This window comes from Calidris pugnax, unplaced genomic scaffold (genome assembly GCF_001431845.1).
Source record: "Calidris pugnax isolate Ruff unplaced genomic scaffold, ASM143184v1 scaffold178, whole genome shotgun sequence".
NCBI lineage: Eukaryota > Metazoa > Chordata > Aves > Charadriiformes > Scolopacidae > Calidris > Calidris pugnax.
Window position 1 is genome coordinate 2,452,911 of NW_015090986.1, and position 19,272 is coordinate 2,472,182.

At 35.1% G+C, this 19,272-nt stretch overlaps 1 protein-coding gene across 2 annotated transcripts in view; it reads right to left on the reverse strand.

The window, feature by feature from the left end:
- The window catches only part of KIAA2026 (KIAA2026 ortholog), a 56,114-nt gene that overhangs the window by 21,110 nt on the left and 15,732 nt on the right, over nt 1-19,272 (reverse strand). For both annotated transcript variants that reach the window (XM_014953939.1, XM_014953940.1), the window contains 2 exons: nt 11,160-11,236; nt 6,366-6,455 (listed from right to left, as the gene is read on the reverse strand). In XM_014953939.1, the coding sequence (XP_014809425.1) occupies nt 6,366-6,455; nt 11,160-11,236 (167 nt within the window). The remainder of the gene's footprint in view (nt 1-6,365; nt 6,456-11,159; nt 11,237-19,272) is intronic.

Here is a 19,272-nt window from a genome sequence, read left to right on the forward strand (position 1 = left end):
GAAAGATCATGTCAAGCAAAGAGAAAATAGTTGTGAAAAAAACAGACAATATAGACAGAAAAAGAGATACTGAAGGAGCTGAGAAAGACGGGGACATAAATAGTGAGTGCTAGTGAGATAAGCAGAAGATAGAAATACCACAGAAGAAAAAGTAATTATTGTGGAGAAGATTTCAAAATTTGAAGCCTGAAATTGGCATTATTCATTCATATTATACAACTAAATAGCTGGTTGGATTTTTTAAAAGCTCCACATGCTCAGTCTCTCCCTAGAAGTACTGGAGACTCCAGGGATGTAAATGTGTAAATTTCAGACTCAAAATTCAATATTTTGGACTCATATCACTGCTTTTTAAAAGATGACGGCAAGCCAGAGAGAAACAACAAAAGACTATCTGGAAGTGAATAAATTACAAATCAAGTGTTTGGGACAGAATGGAAAAAGAGAGCATGTTAGATACATTACAGATGAAGATGCACAGTAATACAGAACCTAACCTGAAATTAAAAGAAAACATTTCAGCTGCAAGACTTCAAGCACATCTATTAAAATTCTGTTATAATAAATATTTATTGGAATAAGGATCTCCCCATCTGCAGTTTAAGCCTGCAAGTTTGTGTGCAAACACAGATTTCTCAAGACTATAATAGTATTTATTCGCATGTACTTTTGTGTAAACATAGTAATGTAGATGAAAACAACCATAACCGGAAACTCCTTACATGCAAAAGTCTCAAGCATGGCACATATATTACTGGGCAGGGGTGGAAGAGATCAGTAGAGAAGGAGGGAGGAATGAGGAGAAGGAAGTTCACCTCCTGCGAAAAAGTAAAGATTTAACCCAGTAATAATTAAGTTTCCACAGAGCCCAAACGAGGAGACACAGTAAGTTTTTCCACTTAATTTTTTGTAAAGTTGAAGTCTGATTCACTAAAATAGTAGTAAGAGCCCAAATCTATTTTTGATGGTTATATGAATTTCTGTTGAGCCCTTTTGGGAAGTCCCTTTACAGTCTTGTCTAACAGGTTCCCTACCAAACATTTTCAAATATATGGCAGTATTTCCTATTTCTTTACACTGAGGAACTACTTCATAAAACTTTATGTAGTAAATGAGCCATTTTGCATTACTTTTGCCATATATTAACTTTTGTTTTTAAATAAAGCAAACTAATAAAGAACTAGAAAACAGTCTCTTCTCTTAGTTTAGATACTTCCATTTCCTATGAACAAATTGAACAGTAGCCTGTTCAGAATAAAAAGCACACATATAAATATATTATGGTCCCTCCTGGACCGATGTATTCTTTTGGATAGCCTCAGTATCTTACAAATAAATTTATGTCTGAGGTTCTAGATATTTCTGGGATGAAACCACAGATTTTTAACTTTAAATTTTCAGGTGTGTTCCAAAATAAGTATTTCTGCAGGTGATATGGACTTAGAGCTTCTGAAAAGCTCCATTTGCTTTCATCCTTTCCCCTGCTTAAAAGACAAATCCACTTGCAAAGAAAAAGACATTTACCTGTCTTTGGAAGTACAACTGTCTAATTAAAACCTTCAGGAATCAAGACTGTCAGTGTGCTACAGATCTCTGCAAAACAATAAAATCTTCATTGCATTTTCTCCAAACCCTAATTAGTTGTGAACTTGGCTGGGGTCCTTTGACTAAGCAATTCTCCTTCCCCTCACCTTTGTCTGATTTTTCTCTCCCTTAGGGAGAGTCTGGGCTCCTCTTGGGAAGGCACTGCTGTTTACCCATTTTAACCTTGTCAGCTTCACTGTGGGGATCCTGAGCTCCAGCTTGTCTTCTCACTCCTCAGACAGCTATGCACTTACCAATCCAACTTGCAGGGAATGATTCCAATCCAATGACACTACCAAAAGTCTTGCATTTCAGTAAATAAGGAATCTTTCAATGTTTATGTTCTCTCGAAGATGATCCATGCTTTAACATAGTCAGGACAGGGTCTAGAATTAACTGTCCTTGTCAATACCCAGGTCATTTTACAATAAACATGCTCACTACAAAGTCACCTTGCAAAATGACATCTGCAAAAAAGCCCAAAATTCACTATTTGATACAAGTATCTCTCATCCTGTCAGTTTCATACTACACAATGGCAAGAAGGGATTAAAAAAAAATAATCAAGTTCTGCTATGATATGCAAGAGTTAAATACATATAACTGAGCTACAGAATAGCTTAATTAACAATTTCACACAAAACCCCAATGACTTTGGTTCACAAGAGTGTTGATTATCTGAAAGGCAGTAAAGATATTTCCATTCATTCTGCAACTCCCACTGATTTTACCTGACACAGAAGACAACAAGGAAAAATGGGATCCAAAATGTCAGAAACTGATAGTTGTTATCTTGCATACTGATCAGGACAGAAGGTGCTATTTTACCATCTCTTCTCATAAAAGAAATTCCATATATTAGACAGAAGTCTTTATGTTATCCTATATATATTGGTGAAATGCTTCACTACCACATATGTCTGTCAAAATCGTTTTTTCATCAAAACCATTTCAAGTAGATTTTTAAGTGGAATTAGGCTACTTTACATGTCTTGATCAATTTGCAAGTTATAGCAAATTTCTAAGAGCTGCCATTCAACTGAACTGCCATGCTTATATATACAGTGTTAAATTTTCAGCAAATGAGGTAAAAATGCAGTAAAATCTCAACATAATTTTAGCCAGTATGTTCTATTTCAGATTTATAATTGCCTACTGACTGCTTGTAAGTTCCCCACATCTATCTATGTATTAGCAACAAAACAGAATTTTTACTAGAATCTAATTCATGTCAGTGTAAATTCTCTTGGTTTTTTTTCTACTAATTCCATTTTTACTCTACTTTTTAGTCACACTGCTTTAAACTTCACACATCCTAGGGACCGTACCAAAGCTAGATGACATTCTAGCTTAGACATTCCTCCACTAGAAAGTGCTCAGAGCATTAGACTGAAGTCCTTCAAGTCTGCTTTCCGCATCTCCCACTTTCTGACGTCCAGTCAGGCACTAAAATAAAGAGTAAATCTGATTAACTTATTCTCTACTCTCCCTCTTGAAATGTAGCAGACAGTAAACAGAGGAACTGCGTAGTAGCTAACGGGATAGACCTTCTAGAGCACTGCTTATTGCAGTATTATGTACAACTGCCACAAATGGGATTCTTCCTGTCAAAAGCAGTCCTGCTTTTTTTGACACAGATGCTTATTCCTGTCCTTAAAATGACCCCTCAAACTGTTGAGGAACACAAGCACAGGTATTTGTGCAACTGCATGATAAATTGCACTAGAAAACTGACCTGCGTTACAAACACCTCAGCAGCAGTGAAAAAAGAGTTAGGTTTATCACAGACTAATCCTCCCGCCATGCTGTTGAACAAAGAACTCTGTTACCCTCTCTCTCATGGGGTGGCACAGAAAATTTAAGCTGCTAAAGACACAGAGAGCAGAAGCTATTTATTTGGCAGCAGCTTTTGCTTATGTCAGTTGAAAGCACATGTGAAATTGATGTCTTGATTCAGAACTGTGACTAGAGTTCAAGAGCGAAGCAATTTGGGAAGAGATAATACTGAGTTGAACTTCTGTTTAAAATTAAAGAACAGGTAAAATTTCATTTTCCTCTCTACACAGTTATGACAAACTGGCGCTAAGGCAAAACTCACCATTAACCAAGTGAAACTACAAGAAGTTTTAAATGGAAAAGTATTACTCATAGTTAATTCAAAAGACAATATGGCTGTACAAAAGAGTACAGAGCCAAACTGTTTTAATCAACCAGTGAAAATCCTTTCCAACACATTATTTAATTAATCTGCTAGTAATGGCGACACTTGATATTATACATGGCTTTCCATTGCATAACCCTGTTCTAATTTGCTTTTAACTTGTAAAAAAAACCAACTTGTTTAGGCTAAAAATCTCTGTCATCATTTGTTGGCTCAAGATGACGTTCTGAAAAGTGTCAGATACACCCAGTCAAACTACCTACAGAAAATGTGGGAAAACAGTAAGTGTACTCAGGTCTTACAGCTCAGCTTTTTCATTAAAGCCTCTAGTACTTTGAAGTTCTGGAGAAGGAATTCCTTTTATTGTACTCTAGAATGGTATCTTAGGAAACAGAGGGCGTTTAGGACTAAGAAAAAGGTTATACTTTAAGGTCTTAATAGAAATCAGACAAGCTGTATTATATATTGTATCTCATATATGCTAGTACTTAACATAAGCTTTAAAGCTTGCCTCGAGGGTTCCTCTCAGTAGCATGTGCTAACAACTACTAAAACTGGAATTACTGAGCAGGTTAGTCATGAAGAAAGTTTCATATGGCTTCACTAGGTAACTATTGCAAACAAAAGTCAATAAAATTACAATGAAGTACTATGAACACCATCATCTTTGGGTTACAATAAGCAAGCCCATGAACAGCATCAAAATGAATGCCATTATATTAAAACAAACTTTCACATTAGGCCAAATTTCATCAAACCACCACATTACAACAATTTTTTACTTAACAGATTAGGCACTTCAGTTGAAACAAACTATTTTGGATGCTTCTGAAACTGCCGCTGTCATTTGTGTCAGAGCTGAAGAGTGAAAATCTGCATTTCCTCCAGTTTTTAAGATATCTAACCTAATTACACATGGTGTTAGATATCAAAAATGAAATTCTAATTACTTCCCTTGCAAAATGAAACCTCATTTTATCACATCAAGTTTAATGACTATTCATCTAATTTAACAGCAATTTGTATTTTTAAATAGTGAATATGAAATTTGCCTGATAATTACTTCTTAAAAATCAATACTTCACTTTAATGTTTCCTTATAATCAATTCTTCAGAAATTAATCCTAGCCTTTTTTCTTTACGTAAAATTGCTAAGAACACAAGTGGTTAGAGATGCAGAATCATGATCTGTTAGATTTATACAAGCACACAGAAAGATTGTCCTTACCTCAGAACTTCTGAATGTTGAATGAGTTGTATCCTAACTCCCCTTTACTTAAGTGTTTGGTTTTTTTAAGACAGTGTGATTAGAACTAAACATAGTATTCCTGCTGAAGTCATGCAACTTATTTACATAATGACATTATCAGATTTCAGTTCAAAGAGCAATTATGACATATTTAGCATTTGTCTACCCTTGAAGAAGTCTTGTTGGTATAGTTTCACTAGTAGACTAAAAGTCTCACCTATACTAAGATTATTGATACACTCATGTGTACTCTCATTTTTGGCATTTTCTTCTATCATTGACATAGGCATTCTGATAATCTCTTGACAACCTTACCATAAAACCAACTTGCAATTTTGCAACTACAAAATAATTGCAAGTTAAGTCTGTTTTGATTTCTTTGGGTATTTTAACACTATTATCCTAAGTGTCTGCACTGGAATTCGTCTTTCAGAGTCCTAAATTATATTGCCTGTCACCTACCATATCTCTCTCCCCTATTTAAATAATTAAGAATAAATTGTTTCTACATGAGACTGAAGAAATTAATGGAAATTAGCCATGTTTCCTAAGTTATATAAACTTTTAATTTCTAAGGTATAGAAAAAGCAACATTTGTAACTACTACTGCTCACAGAAATACCACAGAAATGCCCACCAAAGGTATAATAAACAAAATTGCAAAGAAGAAGTAAAAAGAAGAACTGGCTGTAGAGAGTGATTTAAATTAATACTATTTACATATTTAAAACCAGCCACAATCTTGATGAGAATTACTCCTTCATACAAAACATCAAACATGTTGGATTCTCTTATCTAACCATTATTCTTTGAGGTTTTCACCTGCATAGGCTGTGATCCAGTCTACATCTGTAAAATTTGTATCTCAATCTGGTATCAAAAGCCAGATAGCATGCTCTCTTCTATGACCTACTTGAATAAAATTAAACAAAGCCAATTTTAATAACTTATTTGCCAACAAAAAGTAGTTAGGAACCCTGATGAGCAACATAAGAGTCAGCTCACAAGAGGATCCAACCAGCAGGGCATCGGCAGATATGCGAACTCTATCCTGTAATTGCTTGTTGGGTAAGAGTTTGTCCTCAGGTAAGAATGGTCACATGTTTAATAGAAATTAACTACTCCTTCTAAGGCATTACCACTATACACATTTTATTTTGGCAGTGAAAAGTGTTAACAATTACTGAATTTACTTATCATAAAAACATCATCAACAGAGCACTATATACAGAAAATATTAAGATTACAGTCTCAAGGCATCAACCTAATGATAAGTCTTCATGCAGTTACTAAACAGGCACAAAATCTTCAGTTGACAGTCCTCAGCAAATAACTGGCACTATACAAGAGAAAGCTTTTAATGTCACATACCGATTTCTTTTTAATGTCCTCCAGATCTTTGAGTTCATTCTCAATCTTTGTGATTAATTCCCTGAGTTCATCAAGATTAGTGCAAATAAGCTAAAAAACAAATGAACACAAACACTTGGTAATGTGGGACTTGGAAGATGTTCAATGAAGTTAAATAAAATCTAACAGCACATATTATTACTTAGTGGCACCATTTGATTTTTATTTTCTTACAGTATTTTTAGGATGTTTTGAAAGGAAGAAAGTCTAGTAAGAAAATATTTCACTCTTCATACATAAACCGTATCTCTGCCTGTAAGCTTCCATTTCAAAATTTAAGTATTTTCTTAAAACTTCTGTGAATACTGAAATTGTCTTAAGTAGAGTAATGAGTTGGAACAGATTTGAGTACCAAACAACTCCATGGTGAATTAAAGTATACTAGCTTTGGTCTATGCTGTGGTGGTAACATAATTACACTTGCTACAACTTTTTCCTGAACAAAACTTTATACAATTGCACAGAGTATTCCTGCAAGATAACCTAGCCCTGTCTGTCAAATTCACCTGCCCAAACAACTCCATGGTGAATTAAAGTATACTAGCTTTGGTCTATGCTGTGGTGGTAACATAATTACACTTGCTACAACTTTTTCCTGAACAAAACTTTATACAATTGCACAGAGTATTCCTGCAAGATAACCTAGCCCTGTCTGTCAAATTCACCTGCCTATCTACCATTTGAAATAAGAATAATATAATCCTATTCCTATGTTTAGAAAATAGCTTTTTACATTTTTCCTTTCATAATAAAGGTGCTATTTTCTTGAAAAAATCATCAAAAGTAATCTGTATGTTTTGGCTCACTATTACTTAAGGCAATTAAAGTCTTAATAAAGTGCTTATTAATAAGCTGTTAGGTTCTTTCAGGTTATCGTATCTTAAGACTTGCTTCTTTCCAAACACTCATAAGTGGAAACGTTTTCCTTACTACTGAAAACATTTTGAAATAATTTAAGAAAATCAAATCCAAATAGAAAAAAAAGCCACCTCACACAAAACTGCTAAAAATGCTTTTATTGTAAACCTGCTAATTTTTAATTTTTCCCCAAATCAGTAATTCATAATAATATATTTTTACTTCAATTACACATGAAGTTTAAGTTTGCAGCAAATTCATATTTAAAAAACCCCTTTGTTTTACTGGCACTTATAGCAAAAAAAAAAAAGTCAGAAAACTCTAATGCATACATGCCATTATTTTCTTAATACTTTTGTACATTTAAAAGCACTGGGAATTGAAATGCAAGAAAACTTGCAAAAACTCTTAACCCAGAAAATTTTACTACTATGTGTAACTCTACTGGGTTCAACATCCATGTCTGTCCTGCATTTAAAGTTCCAAACATGTAAGATGTAAATTGGAAGCCAAATATTGGCTTTTCTTTTTCCATCTATCCTGCAAAGAAATATATGATACTGTATTATGGTACAAGAAAGTAAAAGTTTGTCACATCAAGCCCTTGACAAAAGTCAATAAAGGCATGTTAAAGATTTTCCCCATGCAATTTTAATTCACTCCTTTGACTATATACCTGATAATTCAGTTTTTAAATTTTATTACTGCTTTTATTTTCTCCTATGAGACACGTTTAATTCAGTGTACCATGGATCAAAGACAAAGCACAACTATGAACCAAAGAAAGATAACAGCCTTCATTTGCCAGAAGTTTCCATTTTCTCTCTTTGAACTCACTTTTAGAAAGGCAAGTTTGCAAGTAGAAGGATGTTTTCACTATGGTTAATTGAATGCTGTCCTGGAAATATCAACTCTATCTTTGACTTGACCATAAAAAGTTCCTATATGTCATCAGATAATTAATGGAGCCAAAATTTTCACAGGTCCCAGTCCTGTTTCTCATTTTCAGAACAACCACTTGAGATACAAGGATCTGATTTGCAAAATTGTTAGTGTGTATCAATCCAAACTACATCAACTGGAAAAACAATGTAAATATATAGTTTAGCTGTCTTGGGACTGGGGTGACAGGGAGAAGTAATCAAATCTCCAAGTCCCAATTTTCATCCAAAGAGGTGTAATATCTGTGTGTCAATTACTCACTGGTAAACAAGGAAGGGAACAGCATCTCAGCTTACAGTATTTACTGCCAAAGTAAATTTAGCATTTGAAATATTCCACTACTGTACTGAAAACCACTATAAAAAGGTTCAAGGAGAAATTTATACTTCTTCATTCGTAGTAGGTACTGAAGAGGCACACTGATTGGGAATAAGCTATTTCTAAAATTTCTCTCACTTGGTTAACGTTTCCCATCTTACAGAATGAAGCCAGCATTTTGAGATGCTTTATTACTGCAAAAGAGCAGTAACAAAACAAGTATACTGTACTTTGTATTATCATTTTCATATGGAATCTAGCTGCTATTTCTCATGATAATCTAATGTATTTGCCCATGGTTGTTAATTGGCTGAACTTAGTAATTCAATTTTCCGCAAAAATAACTGACTTTTCTAAATTATTTTCCACATTTTTACAGGGAAGTTATTATGAAGGAAAAAAGAAAGGTATTAATGTTATAATCTCATCATTTTGTCACATTCTGATAGCTCACTGGTAGTTTCACATACTGCTCTCGAAGAAGGTGCCTTCTAATCACCTATCATGAGAAAAAGAATCTGAAGATAAAAAAATGTTTTCCTTCTGGCTTATCCAAAGTAGTGAAAGATTAGTCCCTATTCTCTAGAACACTATGTGGTGGCTTAAAGATTCAGGCTGTAAATATTTCCATTAATGTACAAATCACAAAATCAGTTATGTACATGCTAACTACAACACAGACATTTTCACATCAGGCACAGTATTTACTACATATGAGGTTAATTTTCAAAGGCAACAAGCATCCTGTTTTTCAACTGAATACAATGGAAGCCTCAGGTATTCAGTATTCCAGTAAATTTTCATATTCGATGTTCAACTCTCCTGTTAGGATACAATCTCAGATCTCAGTAATCTCTCAAAGACCTTCACTGACTCCTGGAACTTCAAGGAGGAAAGACAGGAAAACTCCCCTGACTTCTGCAGGGAAAGACATGGGGACCAAATTCTATTCCAACTTGGGACTCTCCCAAGACACATTTCTCAGAATTTATAAATGAATTGTTTATCAGTATAAAAAGAAATCTAATTTGTCAATCTATTAATAAATAAAAACCTAGTGTCATTCCCGAGATCACTGAGGCAGGCACATAAAACATCCTTCAAATTTTCATTTATTTACTTTCTTTCCAAAAAACCTGACATTTAGATATGAATAGCAATATTCTTACAGTTATATTCTCCCTGGCATACCTCACATGACCTGTATACACTCAAGCTGTCTTACCAAATATTAAAAAAAATATACTTTCACCTTCAAACCGTTACAGAATTGTATTATATTTGGCATCCATGTATGTGGAGCTGAGTATCTTGAAGCATACTTTACTAGGCTCTAAAAGACTTCCTAGTATTCCAAATGTAAATGTATTAATATTTGCAAATACTTCTAACAGTAATACCAGTCCTGCTTGTCCTCTTGAAAAACGCAGGTTAAATTGTTAAAAAACTTCCTAATAAGATGAAACTGCTCATACTGATCAATCTAAGCTTCACCTAAAAAAGATATAAAGCCTAGCTTTGACCAAAAGAGCCAGAATTATTTTGTTACATTTTAAATAGGTAAATGTAATAACATTAATTTTACACTCAGCTCGGTATGTACATGTAGTTTACCCTGGTTAGATAAAAATTTGGGCTAAGTTTTAGGTAATATTTTCAACAGACTACTTAAAAGCAGTAGTTTAAAAATGTACAAAAATATTTCTAACCTAACCATGTACATCCAAGGCATGCAGGTAACGTTCTGGAAAAAAAAAATTTAAGCACTGGACCTATTTTTTGGAGCTGCTAGGAAACATTTTAGTCACTAACATTAGAAGATAGACAAAAGTCCATGTACACTTAAATATCAGTCTTTTCTCAATGTTGGCTGTTACAAACCAATTATATCACCAGAAATTCTACTAGCTCCACCTGAAACACTTCATCACCACAAAAAACACCGATTCAGTGTGAGAGTGGGTTTTAATGTGGGTCTATTGCTCAGAATAGCAGTGTCTGCTTTAAAAAAAAAATAAATTAAAAAAATAGCCAACAACTTCAATCCAAGCAGGTATGCATGCATAAACTGTGACTTAGAACTGAAGTACTCTAACATTTCAACACTTCTATTGCAGTACCATAAAGGCACATTATCATAATTAGCACTCTTTTCTTACTGCTCTCTGGTCTAAAGGTCATGTGCAGAAAAGGGGTAAAAGTTGCAAACAAAATGAGCACAGGAACCTACAAATTTTTTGCAAGTCTTTAGGTAAATCAAGCTAGATTTAAATTCAAGGGCCATATTGTCACACCTCATACAAAATCCAAGTACTCTTATCCCAGAAAATTGTATCTACCTTAAAAATTCCATGAACAACTCCTAGTTTTTCAGGTTTTGTCCTGTAACAGATTTACCTGGGATCTTGAACAATAATGCTAATCAGTGTGTAAGCTGCACATAAAAAATGCTAAAACATTCTCTACCAAGAAAAGGTAAAACACACTTTTAAAAGCACTATCAGATTTAACCTTTTGGACTAGAAGAAAGAAACAAATCTTTGATTAGGATTTCCAAGGTCTCTATCAGAAATTAAAGAACTTATTTTATAGATGTTTAGATTTCAACTGCTTAGAACAAAAATTAAAATAATTTACCTGAAATTCTGGTATGGTAGACTTTGTGACACCTTTCCTCTTCTTTGTGATTGCTTTTTTAGATACCGATTTTTTTCCTTGTAAGATTAAAAGAGAAAAGCTTCATAATGCTGTTTGTTGTACTTCATTAATAAAACCAAATTACATACAGACTTGAAAGTTAAACTATAACTAACAGATGGCTGACAGTAAGCCACGTAAACATGATGAATCAGAACTAGATTCAGCAAAAGCAAACATTAAGTTTCTGTATCTGTATAGGGCAGTCTTTTTGGGGGGAAAAAAAAGGAAAATAAAAGGAGGAAAAAAAGAACAAACCCACTGCAATGCCTGTAATATACCACCTAAATGTTTAAGTCATACAAGAAACATTCACAGCACTTTTCTGAAAGGAGTGAAATCCAAACTCAAAAAATACAGCATCTTACCTGCAAGATTTGCTCTCTGACACTGTAAAGTGAACCACACATTAGGGCATGGGACCTCTGTATCTGACAGTAAAAAATACCCTGAAAGCACAAGCAGTATCTTGAAATCCTCAAATGAACACACTTCAGTTACCAATGAAATCAGATTACTGATCTCTTTTTTCCGGCTGTGGCAAAACCTAACATTTTAGCAGAAAGCAAACACCTTCTGATAATGGCCTTTACACCTAGCTGTCTATATGGATATACATCCATGGAACATGGATGTAACTAAAAACGTCCTTGAAGGTAAGGCAAGTGCTTTACTGCCTATAGTATCAGGGTTCACCACTCACATACATTTCCACGTACATTTCCCAAATCAAGTAGTTATGTCACCAAGACCGATAATGGAGTTTCTTATGAGTTTACTTCTACGTTCACATGGTCAACTGAAACAAGCCCACTTGTGACCTATTCATTCAGACCAAAATCATCATTCCAAGATTACCGCTGTGCTCACATTTAAAAGAAAAAAAATAATCACATATAGTATGTGGAATTCATTGTCAAATAGAATCATTACAAGCACTTGGTAATAACACAAACATAGGCAGATTTGATATCTATATTAACAACAATAATATTGGCAGGAATTGTATTTCATTTATTCCTAATAGATGCGTGCTTCTGTCTGCAAATGAGTACATACATATACATACAACTACTGATAGATGCCTAGGCATCTATCTTTTCAGTTTATTACACCATCCTAATTTCAGTTTATTACACTGTGAGTTTCCTGAACATCTTACCTGAATCTGACATAAAACACACTTACAAAGAGAGAGCACAGGGCTTGAAAGATCTAGATTTGAAACTCCACATACTGAACATGTAACAAACTTTAGAGACCTCGATCTCCAAAAATAAACACTCACAGATTTCACATTACAGAACAAGCAATAAAATAGAGAAGCATATTTATTAGAACAGTGACCTGAACATTTTTGACAATGGGCAGAAAAGTCAGGATTTTTGTTATAACATTTTATGAATCCAGGTTGCATGGAAAACATGTTTCTGCTGACAGCAGCGCTGCCCATTTAATGAACTAAAGAAGATACCTAATACAAGCTTTTTTGACAAACTGACTCAAAAAGATGTCTATTCATACAGTGGTTCCTTGTTATAGCCCTGTAAAATAATTTTATCTGGCAAGAACATGAAGGGATAAAAAACATGGGGCAGCTAGGCTGTCTTTCTTCTTCACAGAAAAAAATATTTGAATATGATTAAAATGAGTATTTTCATTTTATTTCAATATTTTCAACATACTTTTCAGCAAATATTTACTTGAGTATTTTCAGCATCAGCACGAGGTGCTGTATGATCCAGTGTACTTCAAAAAATAGCAGATTCAACAGAAATAAACTATTATCCCCAATACTTCCTTTTGAAAAGGGGGGAAAAGTTGTTAGGAAGAATTACAATTAATTATCAAAAAAAGAAAGTAAATATTTCTTCCTCTGAGCAGCATCTGAAAAGCATGTAGCAGGGAAGATACGGGATAAAAAGCAGAACAAGAATTAAAAAAATATCCTGATTAGAAGCACATTGAAAGTAAGCATTACCTTCTGTGTAAACCGAATCAAGGAAAAAATGTCTTTGAAACTAGAGTATGACATCTGGGTTATCATAAAGCATACCTGCTAGAACATACATATACTATATGTAGTATAGAACATACTCTAAGACACAACTCCTAGGCTAACATCTGCCATGAACTAAGAATATATCTGCACAGAGCAGCACCACAGTCTCCTTCCCACTTTGTGACTTTATAGACCAGATGGCTCATGGTGCGGGCACACATCACATACCAAAAAATAAGAAAACACGACAGACATTTGCACAATGGGAGAGAATTAATATATGCAGCAAACTAACTTTGGCAAACTCATCTTCAACCTTAAAAACATCCTTATGCTAAACTGAAATTCAAAAGAAGTTATAGCAATAGTTCTGATAATCTCTTTTGGAAAAAAGTTCTCCCTGGTTTTCCAAAAATAGTATTTCTCGTTTGCCACGTTTTAAAAGAAAAATTTTCTTTAATAGCTTTTCAAGGAAAAAAACCCCAAAGATGATAAAGGAAAACTTCTATTTAGTATTCCCGAGACAATGTAGCTGCACCTGTGTCCAGTTTCCAAACTGACTTTAGCACTTAAAAATATTCCTATTCACTTTTCTTTAGGCGGTCAAGTCTTTGGAAAGGACCAGATTTCCATGATAAAAATCTATTGACATCTGCTATTTTAAATCCTCAGACCATAAGCTGACACATTCAACAAAACCAGCAGCAATGGTAAGGGATACCACCCTCTACCAGCTACCTCCTGCTGGCCCTGTCACAGGTAGCATAACCATGTGAACACCTTGCCCGTGCCACCACAGAGCAGTCACTTCGACTGCCGGGCTGAGGTGGGCATGTACGAAGTGTAAAATCATTAAGGGGATGAAAAGACATCAAATGTGAGTGGCAACTTCTCAAACCACTCCCCTGAGGTCTGCTAAAGCTCCTTTGCCCGTAATCCTAGGTAAAGAGACTATTTAAAATGGATTAAATTACTTACTTTGGCAGAGAAAGTAATGTTTCTGACAGCAGCTCAATGTATTTTGAGCCAACAATGTGCCCTTGTGGCCAAGAATGCCAATGGCATCCTGGGGTGCATCAGGAAGAGTGTAACCAGCAGGTCAAGAGAGGTTATCTCTACTCTGCCCTGGTGAGGCCCCATCTGGAGTACTGTGTACAGCTCTGGGCTCCCCAGTTCAAGGACAGGGAACTGCTGTAGAGGGTACAGCAGAGGGCCACAAAGATGACTCGGGGCCTGGAGCATCTCTCTTATGAGGAAAGGCTGAGAGACTTGGATCTTTTAATCTAGAGAAGGCTGAGGGGGGATCTGATCAATGCTTATAAATACTTAAAGGATGGGTGTCAAGAGGACAGGGCCAGTCTTTTTTCAGTTGTACCTAGGAATAGGACAAGAGGAAATGGGCACAAACTTGCGTCTAAGAACTTCCACCTAAACATGAGGAGGAACTTCTTTACTTTGAGGGTAAAAGAGGGTAGAAGGCAGAGCACTGGAATAGGCTGCCCAGAGAGGTGGTAGAGTCATCTTCTCTGGTGACATTCAAAACCCGCCTGGACACGTTCCTGTGCAACCTGTTCTAGGTGGACCTGCTTTGGCAGGGAGGTTGGACTAGGTGATCTCCAGAGGTCCCTTCCAACTCCATATCATTCTGTGATTCTGTAACAAGGAAATCAAACTAGGTGACCTCCAGAGTTCCTTCCAACCAGCTCTTCCATTGCTCTGTGACTCTTTAAAAGACTGGCTTGCACAGTACGCATATGTCAGTAACAAATACATAGGAATCAACAACTCGGGCTGCATTTCACATAAGGAAGATAAATCAGATAATGCTTTTGTCCAACCAATTTCTTTATACTTCTCCCTAATCATGTAAGAATAAAATGAAAAAAACACTCTTCATGTGAAAATCATGACCTTGAAATAGCTGAAGAGGCTATTTCCTTCAACAGCTGCGACTACGTAAAAGCTGTTGCTATACCGATCATCTTGAGGCATACAGTGGCCATCCTATCCAGCAACAGCTACAATAAATCGCTTTTTGAGTAGAGAAATACTTACTTGGACAAGTATCAATAAATGTTTTATAAATATTGATAAATATTGATTTATTCTTATTCCTGTTCCCACTATAGGGCAATACTGTGATAAAGATTAAAGTTTTACTTATTTTTGATACAAAGTTCAATTTCAAATATATTGGAGAAACAAAAACAAAACAAAAGCTTTATTCACCCTTGCCAGAATTATAAAATAACATTACTGAATTTAAAAACCTGGTTAGTACTCAAATATATACACATTAAAATGATATTAAAAAAAATTTACTGTACTGCAAATGGAACAGTTCTAAAGCTAGGAAACGTGAGCCTATATTATTCTTTTGTAACCTTACATTCACCCACTAACATGATTTTACTGTGTCACAATTACTAATTACATCTCCACACTGCCTTTCCAACAGGTTCCCCATTTCAGGTGGGCTTCAGTTCAGAGGGGAAGAGACTACGACTCATCTTACCTTGGATAGGAGTTGTAACTATCATCTCTTTTCCCTTCCCATGCTGCAGGAGAAGAACAGTTCTTATTATACTACTTCCACAATTCTGAGACCTAAACCATTCCTGAGATCAGGTAGGGGACAACTACAGACACCCAAGGCAAGAGCCCTTCCATGTTCAGTGGATGAATCAGGATGAATCTTTATTTGTGCAACAAATAAAAGAGTCCTTTTCATTCTCTACCAGAGAATAAAGGGAACATACACAATCACTTTACTCTTCAAGCAAACTACAACAAATCCTACCCTAAATTGAACTATAAATCACTTATGTGTAGATTTAAAACAAAACTCTCTATTGATTTGAGGTAATATTTCTCTGCAATAACATGCTACCAATGTGTACCTAGAGCTGGTAGCATCAGAGCCCAAAAGCTCAATTTGCACATTTCCTGACTTTACCTGCTGAAACAAACCACTTGGATATTAAATTAAAACAAAATGCATAAAATCTGCAGTAAAGGACAGTGGAGTAAAATACAGGTTTTCCACTTTAAACTTAAGCAAGCCCTTACTCATCTGTCAAAAAATCTGGAAACTGTATTAAACAGATAAAAGTAACATTAACTTGGATACTGCCCTGTTCACCCAGACAGTATCTGTGCTTGAAGAATGATGAAGGCAGAAACCTGTATAGTGAGTATTAGTATCAGCCAATAGCATAGGTTAGTGAAAGCACTAAAGTGAATGTTAAACAAATGCTATACTGAGCAAAGCTCATTTCAAAGTAAGTGAACATTGTATTGGAAAGCACTGAAACAGTATATTTCAGCTTTCATGTATGACTCAGAGTAAAGACAGTATACTTTATATAAAAAAACCAAAACTAAACCAAAAGAAATAGGTAAAATAATTCAAAGTTGAACAATTTTTACATTACCTCTTTTTAATTTGTGATGCTAAATGAATGGTGATCACAATAGGTGGAATGGAAGAAATATGACTTCCCTGAATTAATACCGTTTTGATCTAATCTCAGTTCCAGATATTGGATTATTTTATACTTTTGATTTATACTTAAAAGATTTTTTAAAATCAATTTTCCTTCTATGTATTTATAATTGCCATTACATAATTTCTTAAAATAACTCATAGCTGAAAGTAAAAAACAAATTCAGATCTACAGATCTTTCACGTTTATTCCTGTTAAATAACATTACTGCTGGAACACTTCTGTTCTAAGATTCACTGGAAATGAACATTTTCCTAGCCAAGAGTGCTTAGCCAGCTCTGAGAAAATTCTTAGGTATTATTTAAGTTCAGCAGGTCCAGAAGATGTCTGGCTGCCCTAGGTTTTCCTTTCAAGCCAAAACAAATTCCACAGGTGTTATCACTGAATAGATGTGCAGGCAATTAACAAGGTAACATAAATACTAGGGCCTGGACTCTAGTTATAAGCATCCAAAAAAGCCACTAGGGAGATATGGTACAACTGAAACCATGTCAAGTTGGTCTTGCCATTTGAGGATGAAGAAGGGAAAACAAATGTTATTTCAGATCTCTTCTAGTCCTCTTTCAGAGGCACAGAAGTGTAGACAAATAAAACACTAAGCCATTTGTAAATTACCTCCACAAGGAAAATACAATCCATTTATAAGTTACCATAACATAAATCATTTTGACTTGAAAACAGGAACATTTTTGCAGATCAAGTAAAACTTTGTGTTATGAACTATGATACTTGAGTTCTCATGGCTCTTCCTTGAAAAACAAAAGTAACATCAATCTTTGCTTCAAATTATAAAGTGACAACATAGTGCCATTTTAAATAAAAGTTAATTTAATAATAATAATAATAATAACTGCATATGCAGCAGACCTTCATTCCCCCAGATGGGGAAACTGATGTTTTTGACTACTGACTAACTCAGTAGTATTTGCCATGATACAATAAAATTATTAGCCCCCCCACAACTGCAAGAATTCCTGTTTTCTCATTACATTTAGCAGCAACTCCACTGTTCTCAAATTGAAAAACTGGCGTGAATTTTCCTGTTCACAATCTGTAAAACACATTTCATGCCTTTCAAAGATTTGGCAACTACTGACCATGTCTTGTTTTCTCTTTATTCTTCTAATCTTCTACCTTGCTACCAACAACTTCTCTTTTAGGAAGCATAATGCACAAAAATCTGGAAAATGAAGCATTACTATAGACTTTTGAAGCTTCCATATGCTTTTGTATAGTCAAAAGAGCAAAGTAGGTCTGAACAAGTGCATTGATAGTGCTGGTTCTCATAACAATGTCAGTAAACCCAGCAAAACCTCAGTGATACATGTTGCTGAAGATACACTGTAGCTTAATTCATTAAATACACTGTTACACTTGGTAGAATACCTCACTGAATGTTTCAAACCCAGTTAACAGGCTGTTCCACATCTAGAGGCTAGACAACACTATAAGCAAGCTTTTACAACTCTGAAGACAAAAGCGAAGATTAAACTCCCACCAACAGTACACCAGATATTACAAAGCTGCAGCCAGGCTGATAAATTCAGTTCTTCACATTCAATCAGTGTTTGACTTCATACCCAAATGTAATGGTACTCTTAAAGAAATAAAATACACTGTAAAACAGACTTTAAGCAGGTGGACTGCTATGAATCTTTCAGAGCACAAGCACAGGGTACAAAATTTACATCAAAGTTCTCCTAAAGATGTGTGCTATATTGGTGTTTTCTCTATCAATTGGAATAGAAGAGATTACACTTACACTTACTTAAACCTCTGCTTCAGGCACATCATAGTTATTTCAAGCAGCCTCTGGCCCCTCCTATTTTCTCAACCCTATGCATGTTCTGAATTTCATACAAACCCTGTTCCAAGCACATAATCATGGAATTGTCATGCTTTTGTACTGTGCTTTGCACTGTGATCTTTGTTGTACCCCATGATTTATTTCAGCAAAGCTGTCTTAGAACACATGCAACAAGCCTGCCACCATTGTCACAGCCTAATTCAAGGATTTATAACCTAATTTATCTAACACCAGTGATAAAATAACATTTTAAATAGATGTGTAGCACACAAGCTGCTACAGAACTACTCTCATTCTTCCATTATATTCAGTATCCGTCTGTCAAAAATACTGACACAGAACACTGCCAAAGTAATAAACATCATTGTGCTTCAAATACACAGATTCAATAACTTGGTTACATCTTTCCTTCTATAGCTTGTAAGAAAACCTCATAACTATGGCAATGGTCATGTCATGGCTGTGCTCTTCAGGAAGATTTGCTCATGATAGTTATCAGAAATTTTCAGCTAAAAAGCCTGCACAACCAGTCTGCATTCACAACAGTATCTTTTGGGTGCCACTGCTACAGCAAGTCAGGAATGTGCAAATCATCTCAATGGAAACATGAATTATGACTCAAAGTTACATTTAGATGTCTTCCAGAACCAATAGTGGGGAAAAAAATTCACATTGTTAGAAAACAAGGAAAGGTACTCACTTTTACATTCCTGATGCTCTCTTCTACCTCCTGTACTT